The 15,174-nt window shown below is 34.9% G+C and overlaps 1 protein-coding gene across 6 annotated transcripts in view; it reads right to left on the reverse strand.

Moving 5' to 3' along the window:
- The window catches only part of LOC127862153 (protein O-linked-mannose beta-1,2-N-acetylglucosaminyltransferase 1-like), a 75,821-nt gene that overhangs the window by 20,024 nt on the left and 40,623 nt on the right, over positions 1-15,174 (reverse strand). For all 6 annotated transcript variants that reach the window (XM_052401149.1, XM_052401152.1, XM_052401150.1 and 3 more), the window contains 8 exons: positions 12,138-12,277; positions 11,219-11,284; positions 7,039-7,152; positions 6,107-6,224; positions 5,448-5,546; positions 3,710-3,837; positions 3,073-3,143; positions 337-412 (listed from right to left, as the gene is read on the reverse strand). In XM_052401149.1, coding sequence (XP_052257109.1) covers positions 337-412; positions 3,073-3,143; positions 3,710-3,837; positions 5,448-5,546; positions 6,107-6,224; positions 7,039-7,152; positions 11,219-11,284; positions 12,138-12,277 — 812 coding nt within the window. The remainder of the gene's footprint in view (positions 1-336; positions 413-3,072; positions 3,144-3,709; positions 3,838-5,447; positions 5,547-6,106; positions 6,225-7,038; positions 7,153-11,218; positions 11,285-12,137; positions 12,278-15,174) is intronic.

Here is a 15,174-nt window from a genome sequence, read left to right on the forward strand (position 1 = left end):
TTTAAAGCTTATGACTTCCCTTGGTTTGTTTTTTTACCTTTGACCTTGAAGGATGACCTTGACCTTTCACCACTCAAAATGTGCAGCTTCATACGATACACATGCATGCCAAATATCAAGTTGCTATCTCCAATATTGCAAAAGTTATGGCAAATGTAAAAGTTTTCGGACGGACGGAGAGACGGATGGAAGGACGGACATACAGTTCAAATGCTATATGCCAGCCTACTGGGGGCATAAAAACTTAATCTCGTCATAGAGTAGAGAGAACGTATGGAAATCTACAATCAACTAACACTTATGTCATGAGCAGCATTAAAACAATTTCTTACTTACGTCATGGTAGCCATCTATGAAAACTGATATCTTGTTGACTGGAACTCCAGGTGTCACTAACAGCCTTCTGAGCATTCTGAAATACAAGAGGGCAAATGAACCGTACAGATATTAACAAGCTGTCACACTGACACAGACTAGTAGTCATATACCAAGCGAGCTTTGCCTTGGGAAAACTTGTCTTAGGGAATGTGCGTAAAGGGGAGTACAAAATTAGCTTGTGCACTCTACACAGGATAATCTTTGACGACACTTTCCGCCTAAACTGGATTAAAAACATCAACAAAAGAACACTAAAAGCGGAAAGTCTTGTCCCTGTGGAGTCCAAACAGGGTAATCTGGGAGTACATTTTACGCAAATGCATTAAGCCAAGTTTCTCAAAAACAAGGCTTAAATAAGTTTCACTCTAGTGTAGTCTTTAAAACATGTTGTGCTCAGGTTAGCTTAAGAAAAGTTAGATTATATAAGAATCTTCTTCTCCCATGTTAATCTATATATTTCTAAATATTGTGAACCTGTAGAGATAGGCTGGTCTGTTACTGTCTTGTTAATACATGTATTTCTACATTTTGTGTACCTGTACAGATAGGCTGGTCTGTTACTGTCTTGTTAATAAATGTATTTCTACATATTGCGTACCTGTACAGATAGGCTGGTCTGTTACTGTCATGTTAATACATGTATTTCTACATTTTGCGTACCTGTACAGATAGGCTGGTCTGTTACTGTCTTGTTAATACATGTATTTCTACATATTGCGTACCTGTACAAATAGGCTGGTCTGTTAATGTCATGTTCATACATGTATTTCTGCATATTGTGTACCTGTACAGATAGGCTGGTCTGTTACTGTCATGTTAATACATGTATTTCTACATATTGCGTACCTGTACAGATAGGCTGGTCTGTTACTGTCTTGTTAATACATGTTTTTCTACATATAGCATACCTTCACAGATAGGCTGGTCTGTTACTGTCATGTTAAATACATGTATTTCTACATTTAGCATACCTGTACGGCTAGGCTGGTCTGTTACTGTCTTGTTAATACATGTATTTCTACATATTGCATACCTGCACATAAAGGCTGGTCTGTTACTGTCTTGTTAATACATGTATTTCTACATATTGTGTACCTGTACAGATAGGCTGGTCTGTAACTGTCTTGTTAATACATGTATTTCTACGTAAAGCGTCCCGTACAGATAGGCTGGTCTGTAACTGTCATGTTAAATACATGTATTTCTACATTTAGCATACCTGTACAGATAGGCTGGTCTGTTACTGTCATGTTAATACATGTATTTCTACATAAAGCGTCCTGAACAGATAGGCTGGTCTGTTAAGGTCTTGTTAATACATGTATTTCTACATATTGCATACCTGTACAGATAGGCTGGTCTGTTACTGTCATGTTAATACAGTTATTTCTACATATTGCATCCTGTACAGATAGGCTGGTCTGTTACTGTCTTGTTAATACATGTATTTCTACATATAGCGTCCCGTACAGATAGATTGGTCTGTTACTGTCATGTTAATACATGTATTTCTACATATAGCATCCTGTACAGATAGTCTGGTCTGTTACAGTCTTGTTAATACATGTATTTCTACATATAACGTCCTGTACAGATAGGCTGGTCTGTTACTGTCTTGTTAATACATGTATTTCTACATATTGCATACCTGTACAGATAGGCTGGTCTGTTACTGTCTTGTAAATACATGTATTTCTACATATAGCGTCCTGTAAAGATAGGCTGATCTGTTACTTTCTTGTTAATACATGTATTTCTACATATTGCATACCTGTACAGATAGTCTGGTTTGTTACTGTCATGTTAATACATGTATTTCTACATATAGTGTCCTGTACAGATAGGCTGGTCTGTTACTGTCTTGTTAATACATGTATTTCTACATATTGCATACCTGTACAGATAGGCTGGTCTGTTACTGTCTTGTTAATACATGTATTTCTACATATTGCATCCTGAACAGATAGGCTGGTCTGTTATTGTCATGACAATACATGTATTTCTACATATTGCATCCTGTACAGATAGGCTGGTCTGTTATTGTCATGACAATACATGTATTTCTACATATTGCATCCTGTACAGATAGGCTGGTCTGTTATTGTCATGACAATACATGTATTTCTACATATTGCATCCTGTACAGATAGGCTGGTATGTTATTGTCATGTTAATATATGTATTTCTACATATTGCGTACTTGTAAGATAGGCTGGTCTGTTAATGTCATGTTAATATATGTATTTCTACATATTGCGTACCTGTACAGATAGGCTGGTCTGTTACTGTCATGTTAATATATGTATTTCTACATATTGCGTACTTGTAAGATAGGCTGGTCTGTTACTGTCATGTTAATATATGTATTTCTACATATTGCGTACCTGTACAGATAGTCTGGTCTGTTACTGTCATGTTAATATATGTATTTCTACATATAGCGTACCTGTACAGATAGTCTGGTCTGTTACTGTCATGTTAATATATGTATTTCTACATATTGCGTACCTGTACAGATAGTCTGGTCTGTTACTGTCATGTTAATATATGTATTTCTACATATTGCGTACCTGTACAGATAGTCTGGTCTGTTACTGTCATGTTAATATATGTATTTCTACATATAGCGTACCTGTACAGATAGTCTGGTCTGTTTCTGTCATGTTAATACATGTATTTCTACATATTGCGTACCTGTATAAATAGGCTGGTCTGTTACTGGCTATCACTGTAACTGGCACATCCAGTATGCCACCATTGGCCAACTGCAAAAATAAACACTTATAAATGACCCAAACACATTGACAAAAATATTCACCAAAATATTCAAAAAATCCATATTTGAGATAAATGATGTTTGTAATGTTTATTTTAAACTAATAATGTTAATTTTCATTTTTACTTGAGATAAACAATATTCATTGTCATTGGACATGTTGGTTTAATAATATATTTATTTCTATTAATGCTTTGAGATTGCTTGTTTTCAATATTTATTTTTTCTTAATAATGTTAATTTCCATAACTGATTAGAGATAGGCAAGGTTCATTTCAATACTTATTACAGATCAATTATATTGTTTAATACCAATTACTGATTTGTGATAACCAATATTGTTATTTCTCTTTTTAGATAAAGGCTGCTTACTTCCATTATGGAATTTAGATAAATTATATTAATTTCCTCTGCAGATTGAAGAACATATTCATTTTTTTACTATTAAGTTTAGATCTATTATGCTTTTTTTCTTTGCTAATTTAGTCCATATTAATTTATAGAACTAAATTAAGATTTAGTATGTTCATTTACCACCAGTCTACATAAACATACCGGTGTCACATTGAAGTGGATCGGATCAGGTCTGTCACACCTGCATATTGAGCCGTAACCCTCGTACTTGTTACAAAACACACGCCGACGCTCGTTTTCTGCTGTAGCTGGCCAGGGGCATTTTGCATCTGAAATGTCAAAGGATTAAAATTAGTAATTTCAATATAAAAATACTGCCTTTGAAAGCTTATTTCAATAATAACTAACACTCAACAGGAATGCAACTGTCATAAGGATTATTACGCATGAAAATGAAGTGGTTTTTGAGGTAAAGATACAGGAAAGTCTCAAATGATTTCTTTTAATTGACCTTTGACGTGGAATTTGTACATTTATCATTGACCAAAGAGCCAGGTTCTTTATCATTAAACTCATGATAAACAAAACTACAGAGTTGTTTGAAAATCTGTTAATTACTAGTATTGACAAATCTTGTTCCACCTTTCCACAAGTTCTGCACTCTCAAGTGTTCCATTTCTACTGCTATTTCCAAATAGGCGTATTATAACATACCAGTAATAATCTACACATAACATTTTTTGTTAAAATAGATGTTGAAAATCAAGAACACCCATAGCTATTTTAATGGAAAAACATGCATTCCGTATTTCAGCTGACCTAAGCATAAACCTTACTTAGAAGGAAACAAGTGCATAAGCATAGGCGTGAATTCATATATATTTTATGACCCAGGTCATGCGAAAACATGTCTTATGACATATGAGGCCTGGGTAGCTATAGACCAGCATGTGCACAAGCACTGTTATAAAGACATGCCTGGTATGGTATTCTCATAAGCGCACATAAGGAATCATCACAGGCTGGTCTGGAGCTACACTGGCCACGTATTGCAGTGCCCCAGATAATTATTTGGGAAATAGGGTTTTCACCCATTGATTTTGAAAAATAGGGTGATTTCATTCTTAAAATAGGGTGAAATGAGTTATAAAAATACATACCTTAAAATCATTGCTGTTTTACTTCTATTGAAGCTGCACACTTTTATTGATTCAATAAAACTGTAAACTGTCAACATTAACTTTAATAAACTGATGTTTCATAACATCTTTAATCCTTGAAACTGTCCATAATATAAACTTTAAAGTTAAAAAAATAATAACTGATGTTTACTGACATCTTTGTTGCTGTCAAACATATAAACAAAATCGATAAGACAAATGATTCGGCACTTATTGGCTCTTGCTTTCTTGGTTGGAAAAAGTTTGCTTTCGACCTCTCTTAGACATTTTTATTTCGCATCATAATAGAAACCGAAAGTACAGGCGCTTTACAAATACATGCACAATGAGCGACGGATTAAGTCAGAATGAAAACACATGTATGGAGTTGTAAATAATTTGGTCAGACACTTTATTTTACTATGAAATCTAGTCCGCAGAGCTTTTGAATAACTTTGACTGTTTTCCTGCTCCGTCTTCCAGGTGCTTCCTGAATGAAAGCGTCGCCACGTTACGATAATGATACTAAAGACTTAAAAAGAACATACCGAAAACGAGAAAAGCATTTTCGATAGAATATATTGTATCGTACGCATTAAATTTGACAAATTTGCGTAAAAGTTTATTTGGTTGCGTTTTCAATACGCATGATATTGTATTTCTTTGCGTTTTTAAACATTTTAATAGGGTGAAAGACGCAGATACCCAGCTTATCTCGGGCACTAGTATTGCATAAGACGCATTTTCGCATGACTTGGATCATACCATTATTACATTACCAATAGCAGTTGTCAGGGTAACATTGACTGACAGGTAGGCAGGCTCCGCCCACACACTCAGGTCCTCACTTTCTTTGAAGGCCTCCCCCAGACGCTTGCCTATAAAGATTATTAGTTACACTGTTCGTAACTGATGGTGTATGGGATTTACAGCCACAGTAATTTTATACCATACGAGAGCGAAGCGTACTCGGGGAGTATGGAAATTGTTAGGGTGTATGGAAAATACTCCTTGGGCACGTGACCACTCTAAGCCAATCGGATTAGGTCATTTTTGTAGGAGGTGAGATATATGCAGATATTGTAATCAAAGCAAACATAGTATCCCCATCCTCGTTTAATTGACACCATGCAAAACCAAAATACTTTTCTAAAAAAAAAATATTGGCCAAAAAAATAATTACATGGAATTCTGATGCTTAAAAACTCAACCATCTGGGAAAATGGTCTGAATGTTATTGCCAAATATGAAAACAACAAAGAGTTATTGATTTGTAAACAACAAACACTTATACATGTAATGCAATCTATAATACTTAATGCTCTTACAATTTATTGCGAAATAAGTCAAATACACTGCATGTATACTTCATTTCCAGGGGTATAATACAAATGTCAGACTTAAAGGCAAAGAAGCTTCACTTAAAAATTATATTTACCTTTGTGAATACAGACGAAGGCCCACATGTCTCTCCAGTGCAGAATGGGTGCAAACTCACTGCCCATGTCTGCTAGAAAGCTCCGTGATTTCTCCTGCAGATTGAAGGTACCCTCATCCTGAAAGTAACGATATAGTAGATACTTGTCAATCTAAAAAGGGGGTTTAATGCATATGCGTAAAATATTGTCAAATTAGCCTGTGCAGTCTGCACAGGCTAATCTGGGACGACACTTTCTGCCTTAACTGGATTTTTATTAAGAACAGTTCTTCCTTTAAACACAAAATTCAATAAAAGCGGAAAGTGTGTCCCTGATCAGCCTGTGCAGACTAATACCACAAGTTTTTATAAGCCAATTAATTCATTCCATTCTTGGACCCTCAGGGGCAGACCAATCAATGTTTGTCTGGGGGTTTACAATTAAACAAAATATTGTAAACAAGATACCATTAACAGAGTAGGTCTCTGTTTTTTATCACTAAAAAATACCCTATATAGAAAGAGGCAAAATAAAACAGCTGATAAAGAAAGAACTATTGACAAAACGGCAGAACAACTCCATTATGTCGCTCCTACCTGATGATTTACAAGGCTAGCATTTTTTGACATATTGGGAAATGTATGGGAACAGCGCAACTTGGAAAAAATAATTGGAAAAAAAAGGGAAAACTCGCTTCATGAAATCCTGGACAGAGAATTATAATTGCACAAACCCTTCTAAATATTATTTTGCAAGACCTTTTGCTGAAATGTTCAGTTTCAGTAATCAGGATTTTTGTTCACTTGCAGAAAATGCAATTTTAGAACAACATTGGCGCAAAATTCCATTTGTGCAGATAATTTTTGGACAGCAATTGGAATAAAAAAAAAAATCTCTATTGGGAAAAAACCTCTTTCGGTATTTTATAAAGAACGAAAAAACTGCTATGTACTTTGATGGCAAAGATGAGGATCCTGCCGGGTGTTACGTCCGCCAAGAAGTTGATCATGTTTTCATCTTCCTGCTTCTGATAGGTGTCAAACACGCGGACGGCCATCACGTTCATCTAGAATAGTCAAAGTCTTAATTGCAGCTCAAATTTCAACAACTCTTCATGGGAACGTTGACAAAAATAATGCTACGTGGGCAGGGGTCGACAATTTTTTTTTCAGCAACTTGCCCTGCAAGGCGAGTAGCTAAGAATTTTCACTTGCCCTGTTAAAATATTCACTTGCCCTGCTAAAATATGTACTTGCCCTGCAATTTATTCAAAAAATGCAATAAATCAGTAACTAATATGTTTTATTGTGATTTTCTATTGGTTATCATATAGAACTGTTAACTCAATAATAGTTAATAAACTGTTTTAACACACTTTTAACTTGTTTGTTTTTCATTTTGTCCTTATTGTCACAATCATTATGATTACACTTAGGAAGCATTGGAGAGTTCGAAAGGCATTTTGTTAAACTCAAACAGCCTCTCTGTGTACAAAAGGCAGTTTTCTCTTTGTCATTTTCGTCCATTAAAACTTGCAAATAGCCACTCTTTAAATTGAAAGATGTGAAGAATTTAAACAAATTTTTTAGCAGTATTAAAAGACCGTATACCATACTGTATAGGATACATTCACAGAACATACCGGTAACGGCGCGTAACGGGAACAGGACTGATTTTAGGGCAGTATGCAATAATCAACATCCCGTAAATGTTTATTCGCCGCTTTAACGTTGCTTTGTTTGGAAAAGATGTGTTAAAACTTGAAATTTAATCTTTTCGGCCAGAATTGCCACTTGCCCTGCAGGACGAGTGCTGCCGGAATATTCACTCGTCTGGAGCCGATTTCTACTCGTAATTACGAGGGGGCGAGTGGATTTGTCGAGCCCTGGTGGGACAACCTTATGATTCCTTGATACACTGTTATTCAGGTCATGAGATTTTTTTAAAGGAAATTTATTGTTTATATGTTAACCCAATCTCATGGACACTGCAGAAATCAGACATGCAATTCACATATTACTCATATTTTATAATATAAACATAATTTTCGGAGTCATCATGTAGAGTGCTTTTCAACATGTTCCTATCTATAATCAAAGTTATTAAAATGCAATGATTGCCAACCTCGATACACAATTGTGTCTACGGTCAAGGGTGATACTCAATCTGCTGGTTTTCACAAAACACAATGTAAAATATGGTAAAAGCTATGTATGATCATGTACAGCCTTATAACCTTTACAAACAATAAAAATGAAACAATTCTAAAAAACATATTGCCTAAACTACAAAAAATTAAAAATTGTTTAAAATCATGGCATCATCATAAACTTACACTAATTAGAAAAACACTGTGTTGAAAATGTTTGCACTCCCTAAATTAATTTATACACTAACAGTTCTCCCAAACCCACCAAATGATATTAGAATGAGAATATAAAATCAGAAATATTTAATTTAATATGGGACGGTAAACCTGATAAAATTAAGCGAACTCAATTAATTCAACCAGTAGAATATGGAGGTATCAAACTGACGGATATAGATTCATTCCTGAATGCAATCAAATGCAGTTGGGTTAAAAGATATTTAGATAATACCAATACGAGTAAATGGAAATTATTCCACCAGAAAATTCTTAAAACATATGGTGACTCCTTACTTTTTGAATGTAATATCGACAATAATATCCTAGATGAAATTTCAACCAAAAACATATTTCTATCGAATGTTCTATCGGCATGGTGTAAAGTAACTCATAATTTAGAAACCAAAATAAACAGTAGAAGAGCTGTCAGAAGACAGCCCACTCGACTATTCGAGTGCTTGACAGTATAATGTAAGCCATCATGGGGAAATTGTTCATATTCAATAAGGTCAAGGTAATATAGTCATATTCTAACTGGAAGAGAACCATAATTGAAACATATTGATCGCTTATGTTCTTTAAAGACGATTCTGAGTTCAGGTATTTTTTCCACAATCTATTGAACATTTGTAAAGACATAAAACAAAGTAATAAGATTTTATTTCAAGTTTGATAGCAATAGCTTGGGTGGGATGGTCCTTCAAAAATGAAATAAAAAAAATGTTTAACATGTTTCAAATATTTCAAAAAGTTTGAGTGGGGGCTGGGGTGGGGTGGAGAGGGGGGTATAATGTGGTCATTTATATTTGGGTGAAGGGGATTCTGGACCTCGGGGGGGGGGTAATTTGACCTTGAGAGTCAAGGTCATTCAAAGGTCAAGGTAAAATTCAACTTGCCAGGTACAGTACCCTCATGATAGCATGAAAGTATTTGAAGTTTGAAAGCAATAGCCTTGATACTTTAGAAGTAAAGTGGATCGAAACACAAAATGTAACCATAAATTCAAAGTTACTAAGTCAAAAAGGGCCATAATTCCGTAAAAATGACAACCAGAGTTATGCAACTTGTCCTTTACTGTCCCCTTATGATAGTTTGCGAGTGTTCCAAGTATGAAAGCAATATCTATGATACTTAAGGGGTAAAGTGGACCAAAACACAAAACTTAACCAAATTTTCAAGTATAAAGGGCCCATAATTCCGTCAAAATGCCAGTCAGAGTTACATAACTTTGCATGCACAGTCCCCTTACAATAGTTAGTAAGTGTTGCAAGTATGAAAGCAATAGCTTTGATACTTTAGGAAAAAAGTGGACCTAAACACAAAACTTAACCAAATATTCAAATTTCTAAGTGAAAATAAGGGCCATAATCCTTACAAAATACTTGATACAGTTGTCTGCTCTTGTTTATAGATTGGGGTCATTTTGGTAAAGAAGTATGCAAAATATGAAAGCAATATGTCCAGGGACATAGAAAATATTTGAGGTGGTACGCAAACTTTAACATAGATTTATCAATAATATGCATATTCTAATTGAAAAAAGGGCCATAATTCTAACAAAATGCTTGATACAGTTGTCTGCTCTTGTCTATAGATTGGGGTCATGTTGGTAAAGAAGTATGCAAAATATAAAAGCAATATGTCAAGGGACATACAAAATATTTGGGATATATAGTACGCAAACTTTAACATAGATTTATCAATTATATGCATATTCTAAGTGGAAAAGGGGCCATAAGTCTTACAAAATTCTTGATACAGTTGTCTGCTCTTGATTATAGGTTGGGGTAATGTTGGTTAAGAAGTATGCAAAATATAAAAGCAATATGTCAAGGGACATAGACAATATTTGGGGTGGTACGCAAACGTTAACATAGATTTATCAATAATATGCATATTCTAAGTGGAAAAGGGGCCATAAGTCTTACAAAATTCATAATACAGTTGTCTGCTATTGTTTATAGGTTAGGGTCATGTTGGTAAAGAAGTATGCAAAATATAAAAGCAATATGTCAAGGGACATAGAAAATATTTGGGGTGGTACGCAAACTTAAACATTTGCACGCTCACGCTAACGCCGACGCCGGGGTGAGTAGGATAGCTCCACTATATATATTTCATATATAATAGTCGAGCTAAAAATGGAAACACATTAAACTTTCATAAACAAGTCCAGTATGCTTTCTATCCACTTTATGCAACTCATCCTTATCTAAAACTTCTCTGTTTTGTTTTCCTTTTTTTTTAAACACCTATCACAAACAACCAAAAAAAATAATTACATAAATTATTAACCTTTTTTAATCAAAAGAAACCACAAGGTAAAAAAGTATATATTAACATATATTGTATAACATGTTTTGAACTTTATTACTCTTACATGGTTTCACTTTGTTTTATGATCATATACATGTATACATTGTATGTTTTATATTGAATTAAAAAAAAAAGATCATGTACAGCTGAACATGTCAATTACAGTTTACGATATGCATGCTTAATGTACAGTCAAACAAAGACGATTTGATTTCTCCACTTTTCTGAAGGTGGAACCATAATAACCCTTTCCTGACAAGAAGCAAGGTGAAAATGGCTATATGCAACTGATTGCTTGCTGCTCATCAGTATCATGGGGTTGAACATGAAATCCTTAAAACTTGAATAAACTAAGAAAAGTCTTGAATTTAATTTGAATTTCTAAAGAACTACCAACACCTAAAAGTGAGTTTCTGAGTGGTAAAGGGATACACTTCTATGCACTTACATTGACCTGATTCAATACTACGATGTGGATCCCTCTGTCAATATCCAAGCCGTCACTTGTGTGGATCTAGAATGAACAATTCTTGGATGTTACGCAGTATAAGCAACAGAAATTGACTGTAATAACTGTATGTTTAACTGTACTTTTATCTCTGTTACACTGCTGTAATATTAAAGCTTATTCAACCCCTCATTGATTTTTTCTAGAGTGTACATTAATTCCCAAAAATGAGAAATTGTTTGCAAACCATTGAACAAGTAAATGGGACATTTTTTATTCTAAATGTCACAATATTCCAGTTAGGTTGCCACACTAAGAACGGCTCCAATTTATAGTGGATAATGTGAAAAGAGCAAAACATTGTCTGAATTATAATTCGTCTACTGAATGTTATAAGTCTTGTAACTGACATTTTGATACATTTTTACTTTTTTCCATTTTTGTGTTTATTAAGGTGACATACATCAACTGTTAAAATATTAAGTAATTCTTTTTGGTAAAAATAATGTTTTTACCAAATTTTTTAAATTGACAACATGTCATTTTCTGAATATAAAAAGTAGCGTAACTGACATTTTCTTAAATTTTCAGGAGAAGCAAAAAACTGTTTTATTAAAATAATAAACATTTTCTCGTATTCAAATTTTCTATATTACAGTATTATCATGACACATGAAAAACGAAACAAAACTCCAAATTGATATGTCTTTTTTAAAACAATAAAAAATTAAGCAAGGAGCAGTTACCATAATTTCAACACTGAAATATTTTGAATGGAAAAGTGCTCTTACTGTATTTCAGAAAATGTCGGAAAATATGCATTCCTGAACAATTTACAAAATGTCAGTTACCCTAGTTATTATATTCAGTAGACGCTATGATGTTAAGTCATACTAAGACAATTTAAGCTGGAACATACACTGGTATCATCCACTTTGACTGCCACAAGTTGTTTGCTAGATACAACCTCAACCTTGACCGTCCTGACAAGTGAGGGAGTTGGGTTGCCATGGTAACTGTGAAGTGATTGCTGTACATTCTTGTCCTTCGATTCCGAACCTGCAACAATATAAAGACTTGTCCTTGTCTATTGGTATTAGGTAACATGTTGGTTTCCATGTCAACCATGAATGGATGACTGCACATTATTGTTGTCAGCAGGTTCTAAACGTGCAACAATATTAAGATTTGCTCTTATATATTGGTAGGATGTTGGTTCATGGTAACAATGACAGGACATTAGTGTGGCGAATATCCACATCTTGGCCTAGTGTTAGAAAAAAATAATTCAGGAAAAGTGATAAGTAGGAACAGAGTTATATACTATGTGCATGTTGATATACAAAAAAGGCATCACCAGCTTTAGCGTGAATAAAAACTATCCTGCTATAATGTGCATAGCTAGTATCAAGCTATAGTGTGGTCAGAAACGATCCAGCTATAGTGTGGATAGACACTTACCAGCGTTAGAGTGGTCAGAACTGATCCAGCAATAGTGTGGATAAACACTAGCCAGCTTTAGTGTGGTCAGAAACGATCCAGCAATAGTGTGGATAGACACTAACCAGCATTAGAGTGGTCAGAAACGATCCAGCAAAAGTGTGGATAGACACTAACCAGCTTGAGTGTGGTCAGAAACAATCCAGCAATAGTGTGGATAGACACTAACCAGCTGTAGTGTGGTCAGAAACAATCAAGCAATAGTGTGGATAGACACTAAACAGCTGTAGAGTGGTCAAAAACTATCCAGCTATAGTGTGAATAGACACTTACAAGCTGTAGAGTGGTCAGAAACGATCCAGCAAAAGTGTGAATAGACACTATCCAGCTTTAGAGTGGTCAGAAACGATCCAGCAAAAGTGTGGATATACACTATCCAGCTTTAGAGTGGTCAGAAACCATCCAGCAATAGTGTGGATAGACACTAACCAGCTTTAGAGTGGTCAGAAACGATCCAGCAAAAGTGTGGATAGACACTAACCAGCTTTAAAGTGGTCAGAAACGATCCAGCTATAGTGTGGATATACACTATCCAGCTTTAGTGTGGTCAGAAACGATCCAGCAAAAGTGTGGATAGGAACCATCCAGCTATGGTGTGGATAGACACTATTAAGCTATAGTGTGAATAGAGACTATCCAGCTATTGTGTGGACAAAAACGATCCAGCTATAGTGTGGATAGAAGCTATTGAGCTATACAGGGTTCGACATTAACTTTTTTTACAGCCAGACCATCGGACCAGCTCCTCTTAAAATGTACTAGCCCAAATATGATGTCTACTAGACCATAAATGACATAACAAATGAACACAATTGTGTCGTGTAACTGTTTAATCAATTATTAATCAGTAAATAATTAGTGAACACAAGAAAGTCATTTTGATGCAAAGAGTAAAAAATAAAATAAAACTATTTAACAACATAAATTGTTTGTTATAATTTCACTGTTTATCACCAGTTAAATAAATGATGCCTGTACAGCAGGTGACATTTATTCAAGGTCATCAAATTCTGGCCTCCTTGACCGCTGTGCTCCATGCAACCACAGCTCCAAGGCCCTTTTTCCGGCATAATCTGTGTCAGTTTTACCGTCGGATTCTTCTTTATTAACTTATTTGTCGGATGAAAATCCAATCTTGAACAATATATTCTTTAAATAACATTCTCTCGTCTGCTACGCCAAAATGTTTACATTGATGATACGGATTGTCAATAGAAGTCGTAAAAACATGATGTAAAGTTCTAAGACACTTCAGAAAATCATTAATATTCATGACAACTTGACCAATGGAAACAAGAAATTTCTGCGGGAAGCTCTCCTTCGCGTCTAAAAATAGCGATGAATCATGTGAATTCTCCGCGTTTATTTATATACGCTAGTTTTGTTCTGATGTAAATAACGGATACGAGAGTTATTTTACACATTAAGAGGAAAAGGTTTTCGGTTAGGTATAGTTATATGAATCAGTATAGATTTGTTATGTACGACAAGTCGGACAAGCTAGCCCACAGTTTTACTAGCCCGACCACCGATCTTACTAGACAATGTCTGTCGGACGTGCCTTAGTGTCGAACCCTGCTATAGTGTGAATAGACACTATCCAGCTATAGCGTGGATAGACACTATCCAGCTTTAGTGTGTATAGACAGTATCCAGCTATGGTGTGGATAGACACTATCCAGCTATACATGTAGTGTGAATAGACACTATCTAGCTTTAGAGTGGTCAGAAACGATCCAGCAATAGTGTGGATAGACACTATCCAGCTTTAGTGTGGTCAGAAACAATCCAGCTATAGTGTGAATAGACACTATCCAGCTATGGTGGGGATTGACACTATCCAGCTATAGTGTGAATAGACACTATCTAGCTATAGTGTGGATAGACACTATCCAGCTTTAGTGTGGTCAGAAACAATCCAGCTATAGTGAGAATAGACACTATCCAGCTATGGTGTGGATAGACACTATCCAGCTATAGTGTGGATAGACTGTTCCCATCCCTTATATAAACAATTCAGCTATAGTATGAATACACTATTCAGCTATAGTGTTGATAGAAACTATCCAGATATATATAGTGTGGAGAGAATGAATCAAACTATAGCATAGATAGAAACTATCCAGCATGTTTTAGAAAGTATTCAGCTTTAGTGTTTATAGAAACTATCCAGCTATAGTGTTAATAGAAACTATGCCATTTGAAGTTATCCGGTAGTTTAGTTATCAAATCATTATTTTTTATTTTTCAATTGATTTTTAATGTATTTTGCTCTGTGATATTTCCATTTAAAACAATTTTTTATGTTGCACTAAAAGCATATTTGTCAACAGGGGCTTTAAAGGCTAGTTGGGGTAGATTTGGTGTTGTTTTTATACAATTTACCATGAAAATATATCCCTATAGCAATGAAGATATAAGCTATATATATAGATACTTGTGACCAAAGGGTACTA

Source organism: Dreissena polymorpha, chromosome 16, assembly GCF_020536995.1.
Source record: "Dreissena polymorpha isolate Duluth1 chromosome 16, UMN_Dpol_1.0, whole genome shotgun sequence".
In the NCBI taxonomy this organism is placed as follows: domain Eukaryota; kingdom Metazoa; phylum Mollusca; class Bivalvia; order Myida; family Dreissenidae; genus Dreissena; species Dreissena polymorpha.